At 42.8% G+C, this 19,332-nt stretch overlaps 1 protein-coding gene across 3 annotated transcripts in view; it reads left to right on the plus strand.

The window, feature by feature from the left end:
* Positions 1-6,239: 6,239 nt before the first annotated feature.
* PEX5 (peroxin 5) overlaps positions 6,240-19,332 on the plus strand; it is a 74,856-nt gene continuing 61,763 nt past the window's right edge. Inside the window, exons 1-4 of one of the 3 annotated variants that reach the window (XM_087402172.1) lie at positions 6,240-6,389; positions 9,502-9,731; positions 10,308-10,442; positions 11,916-12,111. In XM_087402172.1, coding sequence (XP_087258298.1) covers positions 9,612-9,731; positions 10,308-10,442; positions 11,916-12,111 — 451 coding nt within the window. In that variant the 5' untranslated portion in view covers positions 6,240-6,389; positions 9,502-9,611. The remainder of the gene's footprint in view (positions 6,390-9,501; positions 9,732-10,307; positions 10,443-11,915; positions 12,112-19,332) is intronic. The other 2 variants (XM_087402170.1, XM_087402175.1) reach the window with 2 other exon arrangements.

Here is a 19,332-nt window from a genome sequence, read left to right on the forward strand (position 1 = left end):
AGAGAGAGAGAGAGAGAGAGAGAGAGAGAGAGAGAGAGAGAGCATTTTGAACATGCTTGCCAAAAGATGCTCGCCAAAAAAATGCACCCCTGTGTATCTTCTTGCATTAGTGGAATTGTTGGGGTTTGATGACTTACTGGTAGTATTGAGTTTTGGCACTTGCGTCCTCAAGGAGGGCACAACAAGGCAAGGAACAACCCCTAGTCCTTAGGGTTGCAATTGCCATTCGATCATGGCATGTGGTGGGAAATCCATGCTTGAGATGCAACCTAGAAGGCCTTGTGTTCCTCCCCCCCTTACTATTTGTCACCCTCACGATTGATCTTGGCACCACTTTTACTCCATCGATGGGTCTACTATATGCCTCAACTACACACCCTACACTGCTTCTAGTCATTGTGGCCAGTTGAGTTTTGTAGGATGGGTAGACAAGGCCAGTAATTACAAGCCATACCCAATTTTGGAGATTTGCTTCATTGTCCCTTATGGAGCACTGCACAACTGCATCATCATGCCATCCTTGAGTGCTCTTTTCTTGATGTGGCAATCATGCCACACCTTTTGCCTTCATTGGATCACACCTTGAATTCAAGTTGCTTGGAGTTTGACTTTGTCAAGTTGGGTCACTTCACAATGGCCTCGTCTTGGCCATTTATATGTTGCATTGCCACTCAGAGACTTGGCACAAGAAATTCCACTGGTACTATGGCTTTAAGTCCAAATGCCAACTAGAAGAAGGTGTCATTTTTGTGACCTCGAACACCTTTAAGTAAGCCCATTGTGTCATCTACAGCTTGTGATCCTAGTCATTTTGATTCTCGTTCACCAACTTGTGGAGGATCGTCTTTAGGACCTTGTTGGTTGCACAAGAGTAGTACATGGTCAATTTCTTGTTTTGAAATGGGGAGGTAGTATGTGGTCAATTTCTTGTGTCGAATGAGGAGCTCCTTCATCATCACCTCTATGACCAAATTTATGAAGTGAACTTCTTAGTCGGACATGATTTTGATTGGATATGATTATGATGGGACACTCGAATTGGCAGATGATGTTCTTGTACAAGAACCGTGTGATCCTACAAGCTATGTTGTCCCAGAGGGCTTTTGCTTTAGCCCACTCGGTAACATAGTTGGTTTCCACCACAATGTATTTGTATCTTGTCTTGTCTTGCATGTCTATGAGGTAGTTGGTTATGACCCTCATCTTTGTTTTGTGAAGTCATATACTAATGTGCCCATCATTTGGCCGAGATGATTGAGCTTTAGAAATATGTCCTCCTTGCTAAATCCATAAATTTTTTGGGAGTGGAGCGTTCAACTCATCCCACATGGTGAAGTGTCCATTGGTAAACATGGGGAGGAAGTACATCATGTACTCCTATTAATGACTTGTAGGATTGCAACCATTCTTAAAAGACTCTAAAAATGATGGTGGGAATGGTTCTCTTTGAAAATTTTAAATTTCATCCTTATCTTTGGTCCTCTTGCTCCATTGGCTCCGTGGTTTGGGTTACGTTGTGCTTCATCTCATTTGGCTCTGTCAAATCTTGTATTTCTCAGTTTGGCAGTTTCATTGAGGTACATTGACTTAATACTAGTCTTTTTGGCTACTTTGATTAACAAAAATATACTTTAATAGCGGCGGTTACATACAGTGAATACCACATTGAATTTTTTTCATAAAAAAGACTTTTATTAAGTATGACCAAAACTTGTGAGAGCAAGAGCTCGGGTGAAAATAGATCATGTGGAATCTCCTCAAAAGGAGGTAGAAAACAACCAATGTTGAGGCTGAAAATGACATCTCAACCTTGTAGTAGTCTCAAAGACAAAAGGGGAGCTCCCCTATTCCGTTAAAAAATAGCTCTCTTAGCAACGGGTCTCACCCAGATGGACATCAGAGTGTGTATAGTATCTATCCATATACTTGCAAGGTACAAGAAGGGTGTACTTGGGATCCATTTGATGCCTCTATGCATTCAAAGATGCAATACTTGACAATATCTCCTAAGAAGAGACCACAGATGCATGTACAACTCTGAAGGGTGAAGTAGGTCATCTAAAGAGCATGGCTCAACCAAATGACATCAATTTGATAAAGCCCAAGATGAGTCATGTCTCTCATAGAAGACACGGGGCCACGAGAGAGAGATCCAAGCAATAGATCCCCAAGTCATGAAGAAAGGGAGACAAATAAAGGTGCTAAAAATCCTAGCCAACCCCCTCCAAATAGTCCTGGCCTGTCTACAATCCCAAAGCCAAAGTTGAACTAATACCACTGCAAAACAGCAATGTGGACAAGTATGCTCAACTCCGAACCTAGATCTCCAAAGGTTCATTGCAATCCCTCCATGAATAGAAAGCCAAAAGAATAGAGTATTTTTTAAATTCCTGCAGGATTTTCAAAGTCTCCTCGAGAAGTTCTTCTATATCTCAGTTGAAATCTCATAACACCCCCAATGGGGTGCTTTGGAGGGCTTCCAACCTTTACAGCACAACTGGAATTTCTTGGAATTAGTAACAATGTAACAAAATAAGGTAAGGCTCTTCTCTCGGTGCCCTTCATCAATACATTCCCATTCCTCGAGATCCCACTGCAAGTACTTTATGGTGGCAACACCCCCTTAAAGCCACAATGTCCACACTCCCAAGGTAACAAGACATGGGTGAGGGTCTAATTATGATTATGGTCTATCATAAGAACCATTTTTGAGTATAGTGAGACCATAATCAAAGTGGTACTCACTATATATCTTGTTACCCTGTGAGGGTAACTATACTCATAAATGGTTCTTGTGATAGACCTCAAGACCCATGAGTACTCAACAATATTCGAAGTGCCTCCTTGAGTACCTATGGCTAAGGTTTTTTAATTTATATTGTCTTTTATTATGATAATGAAATGTGACATTGTGATATTGCTATACTCACTCATCTTAAATGGAATGCCAGGGATGATCTTGATGGAAACTCTTTGCATGCTGAGTGCTTTCATTGGTCAAATTCGTTTGCACATCCATTGGCCTTGCAAGACCCTGCCACTCTTATTTTATTTGTTCCAAAGGAATATGCCTTGTAGGAGATGTGCGTGAGGATGTTAGTATGGTGTTACCTTTTCCTACAATAGTTAGCCACTTTGGCTTGGGACAACATTACAAATCTCTTTGACACATATTGTCACAAATGCTTCATGAATTTTAGCCAAATGCCTGGTCTTGAGATTATACACTGCTTCAAAAATCTAGCCCTTCACTCGAATGATCCAGCTTGTCATTCATTGTTGTTGGCTAATGTCATGATTGCAAAGTTGTAAGGTTTTGCTACCTCCTCCTTGGGTTTTTGCTCATGCAAATCACATTTGGCCTATGACTAATACTTTTTCATGGTGGAGAAAAAGGCTGTCGCAAATTTGTGCTAGCAAAAAGGTTGTCAACATATTTTTCTAGGTTTAGGATTCTTCCATTTGGAACATCTTGGCATGTCGACATATTGCTCCTGCTACTTGTCATCGATGTTTATCCCTACAGGAGTCTATGCCTCATCTATTTTGTGATTGCCCTAAAATTCATGACTTCTTATTTTTTTACAACAATATCTTCAGGCACATAAGAAGCTTGGCACAAATACATAGAATTGTTTGCAACAAATGCATGGACAAAAGAGATTCACGTCATTTGTGGGTTCAATCTCTACTTTGGCAAGCTATTCTAGCGATTTGCGATTCACCCTGTCAAGCAAGGGGGTGATCTTTTCTTTACTTGGGTATGCTATCAATCACTATGGACTCTATGGTAGGACCAAAGCCATAGGGTCTTTGGTGAATTCCTTACCAAGTATCCCTCTTTTCGGGCATCTTTACACAATCATTATTTGACTCTAGACACACTCAAGATCTTAATTATCTAGCTTTCTTGTCATATAATTAAAATTTTAATGTTGTAGCTACATGTCCCCTCCTTGGGCAGTGCTTTTTGTATATAAAAACAAATACATTTCACTAAAAAAAAGTGTGTGTGCATGTGTGTGTTTTTGTTTACATATATACATTTGTTTACGTGTGTTGCATACACGCATGCATATGCATGTGTGTGTGGTAGTCCAAGAGTTTGAGGTAGCTCATGAGTTTGTAAAAGTCCAAGAGTCCAAGGGTGGCACGTGGCATAGTCCAAGAGCCCATGGTAGTCTAGGGTGGTAGTCCAAGAGCTCTCCAAGAGCTTATGGTGCATGAGTCTATAAAGGTCCAAGAGTCCAAGGATGGTAATCCAAGAAGTAGTGATATTCCAAGAGTCCAAGGGTGAAACATGGCAACACTTTTTAAGCTGTTCTCCTCCAAGATGCCACATGACAAAAACCCATCCATGGCAAAAGAGATAGTGTGTCTTCTTCTCCTTTACCCAATACAGTGACATGGATTTGTTGGATCAAGATAAGTCTTAGAGGATTCAATTGAGAGTTTGTAGCCTATGATTGAGCATATGGGAAAAGAAAGAGTAATGTCATGGATGGCAGTGGAAGAGATAAAAGAAATATCCCTTTTCCATCCCATTGGATGTGTGGGTTATGCAAGAATATTGACATACTCCACTTTTAACTTCCACAAGAAAAGATAGATGCATCCATATTATAAAAAATGGGAAGGACAATATTTGAAGAGATAGAAATACACCCTGATTGAGCTTATCCTCTCATGACCAAGGTCTTTATTTTAACAAGGCTTTGACGTGATAATAAGAAAATGAAATTGAAGGAGCTCCACTCATCTACATCCATCCACAAAGATGATATCCTAGGACAAAAATCTTTAATTGTGCGATTGTAGGCTTCAATGCATAGCTCCACAACATGCAAGGGACAAAAGGACAGCCTTTAGTCCTACCATCAATGTGTCCTAGGAGAAAATCCCATTGAGTAAGATGCTAGTGACCAAATGTAGCCATAGACAAATGCAAAAGCAGATGCCACATCATGTACGCCCATGGGTGATGACCTTGCATCAAATAAAGCATCATTTTCCCCTTATGTGGTACAATGTGCATATGAATATTTAGAATATTGAATCCCCCATGCATCTTTGATGAGCAAAGATGATCCGGAAAAAGTAACCCGAGGACTATGCGATCACCAAAATAGTTCCATGATAGTAGATATGAAAGATGAGATATCATGCTTGGCAAACATCATCAAGGCCAAATAAAATTGTATATAGGCAACTAGGATTGATTGGATCATGCAAAATGGACATGTAATGGCTAATTTTATTTATGTTATCATATTTATAGAAATGTACACACTCTATCATACAAAGAGGCAAATCAAAACTACATGTCAATGTTAGGATTTAAGACATGGTCCTCATGTGACACCACATCCTATTGACCAGGCAGTAAAAGGGCAACTTTCATCATCGAGGAAAAGTAAAGGACTCCGAGTCATTGTAGCCCAAGTAATGCCAATGCAAGAATTCAGTCCATGTATGAGGTGGAAGGGTCCTAATTGAGATTATTCTTCTTGGAATTTGCCAATCTTCATGAGATTTTTTTTCCCTTGACTTTTTCTTGAGTCGTAGAAGGCATTGGCCATTACCATTCCTAGCAGGAGTGATCTTGGCCTTTCCTTTGTCCTAACTGAGACTATTTTTCTTGTAGTTTGCCAATCTTCATGGAAAAGTTTTCCCTTAACTTTTCCTTGAGTTGTAGAAGGCATTAGGCCATTACCATTACTAGAGGGAGTGATCTTTGCCTTTCCTTTGTTCTAGATAGCAACAATGATTTACTAATTTCCTAGAGGTTTTAGTGGCATTCTTGTTTTGCATTGAGGCAAGCATTAAGCATTGTTTCTAGAGGCATCTTGTGCAAAGCCAAAGGAATTGAGGCCATGTTTGTCTATGATATAACGTTGGCACAAATATTGAAGCACACGAGCATTCTATGAAGGCAAATCACACGATTACCTTTTTTTGGCCTTTAATAAACATAAACTTGAGATAGCGTGAACAAAGTATTCATGATGAGATTCGTGTTATTCACATATAGAGTTGGATTTCCATTCATTTAAGAGCCCTAGTAAATGGACCCGTCTACGACAGGCTCCTCTCTCTCCTCTCTCAGAGCTCTTCGCCAAGTGGGGCCCTCCTTTGTCTAGAACTTGACTCTCCTATGAGTGCCACGTGGACCTTAATATAAATATAAATAAATGATATGATATGGGAAAAGTATAAAAAGCGTGTGATGTGAGCAAAGCATGAACAAGAGGTGAAGAAAAGGAGAAGCAATTGATTGTGTTGTGTGCTTGAGTCGGCAATTGGCATCTCCAATTGGAAAGCTCAGCTTCCGTGATCAAGGTTTCCAGGCTGCCTGATCGACGGGACAATTCTGCAACGGCAATGTGCAGGTGCTGTCTCCTTGCATTCAATTTCCTATGGCCTTTCCTTTGCCAAACAAATGCGACCTGTCGCCAATCGCCGCTTGTTTTTTCATCCTGTTAATGGCGTTTGTGCACCCTTTACTCGCTGTCCCTCGTGTTTCTATTCGTTCCCCTTTGAGATTCCGCACCGTTTGCCACGGAACCAAATCAGCTGCGGGTATAACTGTTGTTGGGAAACTGCTGGTTGCTATGCTGGAGCCTTCAAGGTTGTCTCTGCTTTGCTTCGTTTCCTAAATATTATTTATAGGAATTGGGCACCTTCTACCTTGTTCTCTACTGATGTGGATGAGCGACATCAAAGGAAAAGAACGGTTTTCCGCCAAGGTGTCCTGCACATGCACTAGTTCTCGACACCCTTCGAATCCATGGTCCGTCTCCGCCTCACCCAAAAGTATTTCGCGAAGATGCTGTGGTCGTTCTTTCACTATCGTTCGATTACTATGTGCGTTTTGGTTCGACAAGCTGCATCCCGTTTTCTCAGTTGAAGTGTGGCAGCCAGACAAGGCGTTGCCTCCATAGGAAACCCTTCTCCTCTCTATGTAAGATATACTTGAGCTCACTAGGGCGTGCATCCTGGCCCACCTCTTCCCGAAGTGGAATTGCAAGTGCGCACTTGCCTATGTGAATTGTATCATGGATATACCTCCCATTGGTGATGGAGCCACATTATATACAAGAAGCTATTTTTCTTTATAATGTTCTCAATACAATGTGAGCAGTCTTTCTGAAGCAATGCAGTATGTGGAATATATTGCTGAAATACAATGAACCTCTCTGAAAGTTCCAAGATTCCATGGATTTCGAAGAGGAAGGTGGATCGTCTCAAGCAACAGCTCAAGGTGAGGCTGGGTGTCTTGCTTCAAGAGGGTATGCAATGTCTTCCAAAGGACTGGATAACAAAATCCTTGTGAACAACACATGCCGTTTAATTTTATGCAGCAATTCTCTTTCAGACAACTGTCCTCCCAATTTTAATTTGCTGGAAAAGCAGCGTCGACAGGACAGCAAAATTACAGTAGGGTTGCTTACTATCCTCGTCATCTGGATCTTCCTCTACAGTGTATGCAATTATAATTGATTTCAGGTGCCCACAAGTGTAATCAAATGGGAAATTTTCAATATGGAGAAGACATCTACGAAGAAAACTCAGATAATAAAGGAAAAGGCATGTTATTGTTCCTTACCTCTTAGTCGCTACTTGCTAGATGAACTGCCACCAGAGTATAGCCCTGCAGCTTCAGGGTTCAACCCATGCGAGACACATCATTTTGTGTTGGATTGTGGATGTCCTCGGAATATCAAGTAATGGATTATGCAAGAAGTGATCTCTGTAGAAGCTAAGCTTCACTGGGAGTTCACTCGGTTCCAACCAGGTCCAAAAAGTGTGTAGTTGTAGTAGATCCTCACGGATAACCTGGTTGACCTCGTGTGATAAGAGGGATACAACTAATGCAATGTTGTGCTAAATTAGACTATTGACTTCAATTGACGACATAAGTGTTGCTTTGCTTGCTTAATTGACGACATAAGAGGGATACAACTTATGCTTGGGCACTGATGACGACATAAGTGTTGCTTTGCTTGCTTAGTATGTCTTCCTTTTGCTTTTCTTAAAAGTTTTTGTTTACCTCTTTTTTCTTCTCTTTCATTTTTTTTTTTCTTTTGTAGATATTTGATCTTTAGAACAACAAAATTTCTAAATTTGTATGATTGGACTTATTCTAGTCTTACAAAGGTATATATAAATTCTTCTACTGACACAGACATCAGAATTGGCCCATTCAGCATATACGACTATGATCCTCAAATCAGTCTGGAGGACAAATAGTTCAAATCCTTTTCAAAGAACAAATGATTCAGCAGCTAGGGATCAGTAATGTACTGACTCCGTTGATCTTGTCTTCAGTCCAAGTCAAAGGATGGGTTTATTAGGTTCATGCAGATTTCCCCTTTTATTTTCTGTGTAGATTTTTGGTCTTTAGAACAACAAAAATCTAAATTTGTATGATTGGACTTACTCTAGTCTTACAGAGGTATATCATTAGGTTCATGCAGAGTTGTTTGCTCCACATGTTTCACCAATTAATCAGCAGCTTCAGTTACTTTAGTCCAGAAAAGACTTACACCATGCACCATTGCGTTTACTATCGCCCATTGAATAAGTTGACTATAAAACAAAGATCCTCTTCTTTAGATTGATCTCTTGGATCAGTTACTCTATTTTAGAATGTTGTCAATACTTGAACTCAAGTCTGGGTACCATAAAATACGGAAGGTATAGACACATCACACTTTGCACCAAATAGGGTACATATGTGTGTCGTATGATCTTAGGCTCACTAATGCTCCTGATGCTCAGGGCTCTTATGTATGGGATCAGCTTGCCACTGTGCACGTATTCATATCCAGAAAAATTACAAGCAACGATGATGATTCCTAAATATTCCATAAATACTCTGCAGTAAAGCTTTAAAAGATCCAATTTAACGCACTTGCTCATGCCATGAGACCTTTTACCAGCTAGTTTTTATGCATCAACTCTCCAAGATGGTAGCTTTGTTAAGTCAGCTGCCCTATGTTTCACAACAATAGATTCTCAGCATGACGACAGTTTTCAAAAGCATAAAAAATCTCACCACTTTTCTGGTTCTTAATAGGTCTTCATCAGCTTTCTGTGGTCATGTGCAATTTTACTGTTAGACCCCTTGATCAAACTGACCTTGTCTGTACAGTCGTCTTGCCTTAGTTATGGACTTTATAACATTTTCTCCCGCTTTTTCCTCTTGGTATGGTGTCTTTTTTTGCCCAGCTAAGATCCAGTGGTCATTGTGCATCATCATAAGATATAGATACACCTTTCAACCTGTGCTATTAAAGAAACATTTGAGCAGGTATAATAGCAAATAGGTTAAATCGTGTTAACAGATGCTGATAACTATTTGTCAGTCAGTATTTAAGTAGCTTTCTGGAAAGAGGGGTTAAATACTTAAGAGATGCATAAATGCAGGATTAATTAAATTTTTATAGTTGCTTTAAAAGTGAGAGGAGCATTTCTAATACCGCATTTTGTTTTGAACAGGAGCAGGTCATGTATTCTGGGCACTTTGGTGATAGTTTAGTTTTGTAAACTGGTGGGTCAGGTGAACATCAAGAGTTTTGCACAAAGCTCCAGCTTGATATCAAAGTCAAATGGCATTCCGTGATCTTGTGATGGGTGGTAGTGGGTGTGCTGTCCCTGGTACCTCTGGAACCTCGAATCCACTGGGTGGCTTGGCAGATTCTCTATTTGGCTCTGCGTCCAAAACTCAGGTGTCTATTGATTTGCAGGCTTTCTTTGTTAAAATTTTTGGTTGTGTCTGTCCTAATGCGTAAGAGAATGTGTAACTTCAGCACTTTTTGTTTAGATTCATTTTTCTTATAGTTTAGATTTCTGTTAACATGTAGGTAAGTAGGCATTAGCCACTTGGTTGGTTGTGATAAAGCCCAGCTCTAGGATTCTCAGTTTTAACTCTTATAGGTGCTCAGTTGTGCATTGTGCCTTTTCTTGAAGTTGTAGGATTCCAATAGGATCATTCTAGATCTCAAGGCTTAAGGTAGTGGCAGCGGTCTCTGTGATTAGCTTGAAGGTTGCTTGCTTCCGCTGTATGAAAAGGTTGCGGTGCCTTTGTCTTGCTTTTCAAGATGGAAATACATCTGATGGTTACCAGTGATTATATTTTTCCTTTGGCATCTTTGCTTTAGTTGCTCCCAACTTAGGTAGATGTGGCAGCTTTGGAGATCCCTACATTCTATTTGTATTGCTCCGAATATTTAAAAAATGTGTCTGGATGTAGCAGACTTTATTTTAAAGGGATTTCTGACAGGATGTCTTTGTAATATCAACAGGAAAGGTTAAAGGAACTTCCAACATTACCAGGCCTTGGGGAGTCTTCTCCTAGTGAAATCGGAACTAGTGGGCCTCTGACTTCCCTGCCAGGTTTAGAATATGAACAAGCAAATGGGCAACCCACTGGCTCTCAGGTATGGCCTAAGTTACTGTTGTTTTCTTACATGGACTAGTAATAAATTTGCAAGGTAACACATTCTAGGATTTTCTAACTCAATGAAGGTTATGCGTAATGATGGACTTGCAATTCTAGGCAGTAAAAAGATTGCAATTATGAAAGTAAATGTTTGTTTGTAACATATCTGGACATGCAGTTTGCTTCTGGATTTTCTTTATTATGATGGCAAGTTTCCTATGAAGGTACCTGGGTACCTATATAGTGTGAGGTCTATACAGCAGTATGTTTCTCCTCTTGCCAGGCCTGGCTGATGGCTAGGTCTTCAGCAGCATTGGGCTTCATCGGCAAGGCTATGGCTTCAAAGACTATCTAGGTGGCTAACACTTGGCGGAGCTCCGCACAAGGCCTCTTGTTCTTGACCAGGATCTGGCCAGCAGGCTTGGGTGTCCCTGCTAGGAGCTCAGCTCTTTGGGTCTTCTGTGGATGATGCACATGTTCTTTTTCTCAGTGCGCACCTGCGACCATTAAATGTGCACTTACTGCTTCGGAGCACATTCACACAGTCTTTACTGTGTGTATCTGACTTCTTTGTGAATGAATAAGTTCATTTCAATACATGCTATCAATTTGCCTCTTGGTGGGAACCATGTGAGGCATCTGGACAGCCAATGTTTGCCATATGTCCATTGTCTTGCTTAAATGCCCTGCCAATTTCTGTCCCTGTTCTGTTGCACAGCACTCCCAATTTTGTGCCCATTTATCAGGAAGGACATTACAACTTGATAAATGAGCAATTTCTGATTACTTATGAGACAATGCAATGGAAGATTGTGAACAAGCAGGGAGAAATATGACTACCTTTGCTAGGCATCAAAGGATCAGGAAAACTGCCGAGTTGTGCCTATACTTCAAATTAACATGCCATGTTCATGTTCACTCTCTGATAGGGCTGTTTTCAAGGTCAGTCAGGCCCGCAGTATCAGTCATCTTTAATGATATATTAAATTTATATCCCATTATTAATGTTCACTCTCTAGCAAGGCTGGTTTCTATGTAAATCTTCAAGTCAGCCAGGCTCGCAATATCAGTCGTGCCAGGTAGCTCTTTGATGCCAGGAAGAATTAGGTTCTTTCATAGGTGACTACTTGTGGTGGTGTTGTTGAGATCAAGGATCTACAAGGAGGGAATTTTTTACTTGCTGGTGCTGTATATAAGAAAACATCAAGTTGCAACTCAACCAAGTTCACAATAAAAGCAGAACAATACAAATTTTTAGATGGCACTGTGAAGTGTCTTATGCTAGATTTTAATTGTTTGTCTTAAACTGCTTGTTCTGTGGCAGGATATTATAGAGATTTATTGAGTTACCACTGTATTTTTCAGTCATGTGTTCTTTTGAGATTGGATATATTCTAGTCTTACAATGGTATATGTATTTTTCAGTCATGTGTTCTTTTGAATTTTAAACTTGGTCCCCCACATGACACAGGTTTCTGGATTTTTAAGGGGATTTCATGGCCCTGATCATCCTGCATATGCGGATGCCTGGAGTGAGGTCAATGCAGTTCAGATGCCCCCCACACCCTTTCTTCAAGAAAAGAGGCCTCCACTTGTATTTTCTGAATTTGAACGGATCTATGAACACGAAGCAACCCCTGCAGCTGGGTATCAGCCGTCACTGGATGGTAAGTGTTTTCATGATTCAACTTCTGGGTTTGGTTTGTTCCCAGCTATGGGCTGTGTGTGTTTTTACTAGACATATAATCTATGGATTTTTTTCTGTAAATAAATCTTTTTGGAGACAAAGAACTTGTAGCGAAACTGTGACTTGGAGTAGTATCCCAACATGTCGAGCAATCCTTTTTTGGTTATGGCCTTTCTCAAACGAAACATTTTTTCATTCCTTTTCACGGGTCCTGTGCTCAGCCACACCCAGGGTAGCGGCCACAAACACAGTCGCATCTACCATCGGTGTAGCCTCAGTGCGTGGGATCCCGCGTGCTTTGATGTTGAGAGCCTTACTGGCTCTCTGTTGCTGCTCCATGAGGGTAGGAGAAATGGTTACCCTTGCGGGTTCCCGTTTGGCCACGTCAACCCAACTGGAAGTCTCCTCAATAGCAGATTGCATGCTCGCAATCTGTGCCTCGACCACCGGGGTACTCCCTAGGACAGTGTGTATGGCTGTGACCTCCTATCGGAGCTGCATGATATCCTGTCTGAGTCCCTGAATAAGACCCACCTGCTCCTGAATGGCCCTAGCCTGCTCCTGTATGATGCGGCTCTGCTCCTGGTTGAAGCGGACCTGCTCCCATGCAAAGCGAGTCCATCTCACGCTCATGGAAACTATGTATCTCCATGAGCAAGGTCTCACGGGCCTCTGGTGCATCAGCCCACCCATGTCCATGCTGAAATTGTGATGACTGTGGCATGAAAGTGTGGGACTTGGTCTGGAAATTGGACGGTGACTGGGTGAACTGGGTGAGGAACGGAGATGACAGTGGAATGGATGAGGCAGTCCCAATGGGGTGTGGGAGCATGGGCTGTCTGAGAGGGAGAGGGGAGAGTGAAGTGTAATGCGGAACAGTGTATGACACCCCCGAAGTAGGGGTCATAAGCGGTGCGAGAGCTGTAACAGGAGAGGAGGGGAAGGGAACAACCGGCGCCATGGGCATGAGTATGTCACTGATCGTAGATGTAGAGGGAGCTGAGCCTGAAGTGGGGGCTGAAGTCGAAGTAGAGATAGAGATAGAGGGAGTTGAGGCTAGAGCTGAAACTGAAACCGAAACTGTAGCGGGAGTCGAGGTCCAGGTAGAGATAGAGGCTGAAGAAGCTGAGGCGGGTCCTACCTTTGCCTTGCTGTCTACCCCGAGTCCACTTCAGTTGTAACGTGTGTTCACATCCTCCAGTTTCAGGTGTGTCGTTTGCTTTTTGTTGTTGTTGCTGCTGTCGTCTTTCTTGGCTATGTCCCCATAGGGAAGGGAGGAGGCATAGATCGTAGGGGAGGCGTAGAGCGTAGGGGAGCGTATAGCGTAGGCTGAGCGTAGGGGGCGTAGGGCGTAGGCTGAGCGTAGGGGGCGTAGGCTTAGCGTAGAGCGTAGAGCATAGGCGTAGGCTTAGTGTAGAGCGTAGGCGTAGCGCAGAGCTAGGCTACGGAGAGCTGAGTCGAGCTGCAAGAGAGTGGACATACGATGGGAGAGGGAGGGCAGAAGCATGGTGTGTGAGGGAGAGAGGAGAGAGAGACAGAGAGAGACAGAGAGAGACCTGCATGAGTGAGAGAGCTGAAACATGGTGGGAAACGCATGAGACTCCCCCTTCCACTAATCCTCGATCTCCTCAGAGAGAGAGAGTGAAACCTCTCGCTCTCATTTCTCTATGAAATGTTACTCGTAAAGGACAGCAAAGACACTCTCTTTTCTCTCCCTCTCTCCCTCCCTCAACAGGTACACTAGGGCCCAGGACAATCGTCGGGCTGGACCCCCCGAAGGTTTTTATTCATCAGAGAGAAATTTAGTACATAGTTCAGTGTAGAGCTGTTCATATATAATTCAAACGTGAATAATTTTATTACATGATCTCTCAGGCTCCCCTTCTTGGCAACAAGCCACTTGTCAATTTCTACTTTACTTTCCTAATTACATGCCACTAAGGGCAACTCTGGAGTCTTCGAAGTACTTGGTCACGCGAACCGCCTCCTAGACTCTTGTTAGGCTCCCGTAGCACTTAGGAAAATAACTCTTCCTAGTACCTGCAACAATTAATTAAAGCGCACCACCATGGCACCCATTAATTGTTAGCGCTTTGCATGCAAATAACACACTGTGGACTAATTCTAGTCACGGTGGGCGTCCCCACTGAACACATGTGCACACACAACATATATAAAAAAATATATTTATTCTCTCGTTGACCGAAGTCAACGCTCTTGATCATAATTAAGGGCTTTGACCAAGGGTCGAGGCGTCTTAATTATAGTCAAGTCTCTTCAACCGAAATTGGCACAGCTCTCCAACCGAAGTTGGCACATCTTGGTTAACCGTAGTTAACCCTTTTGGCGCATGCCAAGTCTCGTTCACCGAAGTCAACACTCTTTGACCGTAGTCAGCTCTGTGGTTCTCTGGTTAACCGCAGTTAACCCTCTTGGTAATAAACCAAGCCTCCCCGATCGGAATCAGGTTTACTTGACCAGAGTCAAGTATCTTTGACCATAGTCAATTCTCTGACCATTAAAAGAACTCTTGGACCATAATCAATACATATGAAAACTCTTTAATTATGATCAAATGAATGGTCAACTGTACTTTGACTTAGGATATTTACATGATGGTGACATCCCCTTGGCTTCTATTCAGTTAACCTCAACTGAAAAGCTTCCTTGTAAACATTTAAAAGATGTGGATGATCGGACAACATGTCTTCATCCATCCACTTGGCATCTAATGCCGTATAATTTTTGAATTTTACAAGATACCTGTAAAACTCCTTGCCTTGAGGGCCTTCGTGTACAGTATGCTACACAATCTGCTCTGGTTGAAGGACCTCCTCCAGCTCATCCACTTCTGGTGGATCCTCTGATACTAGGTTTGTAGGCTTTGGCCCTTGGAATTTCTTTAGAAGACTCACATGGAATGCATTGTGAATCCTCCAATGCTCTGGCAATGCCAACCTGCATGCAACCTCATTTATTCTTTCTGTAACCCTGAAAGGGCCATAATATTTGGAAGATAACTTTGCATACACTTTTTGTTTGCCTTTGAACTTGCGGAGCCTAGCTTTCTCAAACTTTAAAAGTACCCAATCCCCTTCCTTGAGATCTAACTGTCTCCTATGCTTATCTGCAGCTCTTTTATGCTTCTCTTGAGACCTTTCAATTGCTGTCCGGACTTGGCTGTAAGCTGTCTGGAGGTCTCTCACAAACTGATCAGCTGCAAATATTTCATCTTTGGTCCTCAGGATAGGTGGTAGAATCACCTTCCCATAGATGACCTCAAAGGGGGCTTTCCCTGTAGAGTTGTGTACTGTATTATTGTAAGCAAACTCTACCAATGGTAGGTACTTTTCCCAGTCTGAACCTTGGTCACCCACATAGCATTTCAGCATATCCAATGCTGTAGAATTTGCTACTTCACTTTGACCATCTGTCTGGGGATGGAAAGGAGAAGAAAAATTCAGATTCGTCCCCATGTTGTCAAATAAAGCGCTCCAGAATACACTGGTCATTCTGGGATCTCGATCACTGACAATGGACTTAGGCATACCATGGTGCTTAAAGATCTGTGCCATGAAAAGCTTAGCCATATGATATGCCTTTATGGTTTTGCGAACCGGAATGAAATGAGCTTGCTTGCTGAATCTATCAATGATAGTCCAAATCCCATCATTCCCTGACTTTGATCTTGGCAAATCAAAAATGAAGTCCATTGTAATACTTTCCCACGGTGCCTGAGGCACGGGAAGAGGCATAAGTAGGCTAGGTGCCTTCCGTCTATCATACTTTACTTTCTGACACGTAAGGCATTCAGTAACAAACTGATGTATATCTTTTTGCATCCCTGGCCAAAAGAAATACCTCTCTAGTGCTAGAGTTGTTGCTGTAATTCCTCTATGTCCAGCATAGGGAGGTGCATGGCATTCCTCCAAAATCTTTTTCCTCATCTCCTGGGTGATGCATAGGTAGTCATCTTTCATCAGATACCCATCTTTCAGGGAATTTTGACTACTACCCCTCTTGCATTTGCTGTAAAATCTCGCCAAAATCTGCATCATTAGCATATTGCTCCCTCATGCCTTCCAGGTCCTGATGATAAGCAATAGTCACATTGTTGACCTGGGGTGTTCGGGACAAGGCATCTGCCACTCTGTTCCGAATTCCTGGGGTATGGACAATCTGAAAATGATACATTGACAGCATATTTGCCCATTTCATATGCTTCTCGGAAAGCTTTGTTTGAGTCAAAAAGTATCTCAGACTTTGGTGATCTGTTTTGACTATAAAATCTGCACCCAAAAGATAATGCTTCCATGTATGGATGGCATGGATTACAGCCAATAACTCTTTCTCATAGATTTCCAGATATCTCTTTGCATCCCGGAGTCTCCTACTCTCATAGGCCACTACATGACCATTCTGATGCAATGCAGCCCCAACACATTTCCCACAAGCATCACAATCCACATCAAATGGCTGATACAAATATGGAACGATTAAGATCGGCTCTGTAGTCAGCCTCTCCTTGAGTGTAGTGAAGGCTGTCTTTTGAGGAATTCCCCATCTGAAAGCTGCATTTTTCTTAGTAAGATCGTGGAGTGATAAATCTTCTGTAGTAAGAACAAAGGCCTAGGAAACTTCGAACGTCATGGATGGTTTTCAGCTTTGGCCATTCGTGAATGGCACGAATCTTTGCCGGATCCATCTGTATCCAATCTTTGGATATTATATGCCCCTGCGCTTGCATAGCGCTGATGATTTCTCAGCTCTTGAAACACTATAGCAAGATGTTCCTTGTGCTCTTCTTCGGACTTAGAAAAGACAACTATGTCATCGAAGAAGGTACCAGTGAACTGTCTGTAGGGTTGGAAGATACGATCCATCATCCTATTGAAAGTAGCTGGGGCATTTGTCAATCCAAAAGGCATCACCAAATATTTATACAACCCAAAAGTAGTGCGGAACGCTGTCTTGTGCACATCCTGAGGCTGTATCCTCACTTGGTGATAGCCACTCTTTAAGTCAATCCTGCTAAAAATTGAAGCTCCATTTAACTGATCCAGCACATCATCAATGCGTGGAATAGGGAATCTATTCGTGATGGTCATTTTGTTCAGTGCGCGGTAATCAACGCACATACGGAATGAACCATCTGTTAGAAAATAGGAGGGAATGAATCACTCAATCCTCCACCCAAGATCTCTCCAACTCTCACACACTCAACTCATATAGATGATCACATATGCAACAAACACACACTCAGAAATATAGACGGAGAGAGAGAGAGTATATTCATCCACCGGATGGTGGGCAGAAAATAGCTCCAAGGGAGCAATACAAAACTCAGTAGGGTGCTGGAAAACAATGATGAACTCTCTCTCAGAAACTGCTCCAAATCTGAGTGCAGAACACAGCCTTGGAGAGGGGCTTTCAGTTTCGCACTGGATGCTGGAGTGAATGGAGAAGTGGACCTTTTATAGGCACTGCCCAGGCCCCTTCAGATGACCGACCAGCAGGGTCGGTACCCTGTCTGGTGGCCAACCACATGGGCCCCATTAAACCGCCCAGGGTTGGCCCTGGTTGGTGGCCCTGGTTGGGCCGACTTGGCCTGCCATAGGCCCCTATATAAGGGTGCCCTGTGCAGCCAGTTTGTGCTGCTGCAGGAGCCTCCACGTGAGGCCTAAAACCCCTATATACCTGCTGTTGCAGGCAGCAACCAGCCCGTGTGCTGGTTGCCTATTTCTGCCATGCTATCCTCCACCCAAGATCTCTCCAACTCTCACACACTCAACAAAAATAGATGATCACAGATGCAACAAACACACACTCAGAAATATAGACGGAGAGAGAGAGTATATTCATCCACGGGATGGTGGGCAGAAAATGGCTCCAAGGGAGCAATACAAAACTCAGCAGGGTGCTGGAAAACAATGATGAACTCTTTCTCAGAAACTGCTCTTGATCTGAGTGCAGAACACAGACTTGGAGAGGGGCTTTCAGTTTCGCACTGGATGTTGGAGTGAATGCAGAAGTGGGCCTTTTATAGGCTGCTCAGGCCTTTTCAAATGACCGACCAGCAGGATCAGTACCCTGTCTGGTGGCCGACCACATGGGCCCCATTAAACTGCCCAGGGTTGGCCCTGGTCGGTGGCCCTGGTTGGTGGGCCGACTTGCCCTGCCACAGGCCCCTATATAAGGGTGCCCTGTGCAGCCAGTCTGTGCTGCTGCAAGAGCCTCCACGTGAGGCCTAAAGCCCCTATATACCTGCTGTTGCAGGCAGCGACCAGCCCGTGTGCTGGTCGCCTATTTCTGCCATGCTGTCCTCCCTCTGTTTCTGGCCTGAGTCTCTCTCCCAGCCCTCCTACCTCTCATTGCCCCTTGTCCCCTCAAATCGGGGACTCACAGGTGGGCACAGTGAGAATCTAACGCCATCTTTCTTCTGTACTAGCAGTACAGGGGAACAAAAAGGAGAAGAACTGGGCTGAATCAAGCCCTTGGACAACAAGTCCTGCACCTGAGTCATAATCTCTCCTCGTTGAGTTGCACTAACTCTGTATGGGGCCCTATTGGGTGGCTCGCTTCCAGGAATGAGTTCTATGCCATGATCCTCAGGTCTCTCAGGGGGTAGCTCCCCTGGCAAAGCGTCAGAAAAGCAATCTTTAAAATTTTCAAGGAACTGAAATTTATTCTGATCTGCCTCACTTATTTCAGCATGCATTTCCACATCTCTCTCTTTTACAAAATCTTGTAAGTTGAAACTGCAGACTTTATTTCTTTTCCAACAGAATTATTTGATACAATGGGAATAGTTTCCCTTCTATTCCTAGCAACCACACGATATACTTTGCCCCTATGTACAAACTCCAGCACTCTTTCAGGAAGAGTCAACTTCACTGCCTTGCGATGAAACCAAGGCATACCCAAGACTACATGATTATGTTTCAGTGGAGAAATGAAGAAGTCTTCCTGATCCACATAACTTTGTACATGAAGACGGAGCTTCCCTATCAAGGGAGTGACTAGCACAGGGTTTCCACAGAACATTTGATCGGCATCCAAAGCCCTGCCCAACTCCTCCGTCTTTATTCCCAGCCTCAGGGCTAGGTCCTCTGATATGAAATTATCAGTAGCCCCTGGATCAAATAAAATCAGCGCTTGCTGGTCTCTGACTTTGCCCCATGATAGTAGCAATTCTTGTTCA

Source organism: Dipteris shenzhenensis, chromosome 3, assembly GCF_047967505.1.
Source record: "Dipteris shenzhenensis isolate YYH24624 ecotype China chromosome 3, Dip_SZ_1.0, whole genome shotgun sequence".
In the NCBI taxonomy this organism is placed as follows: Eukaryota; Viridiplantae; Streptophyta; class Polypodiopsida; order Gleicheniales; family Dipteridaceae; genus Dipteris; species Dipteris shenzhenensis.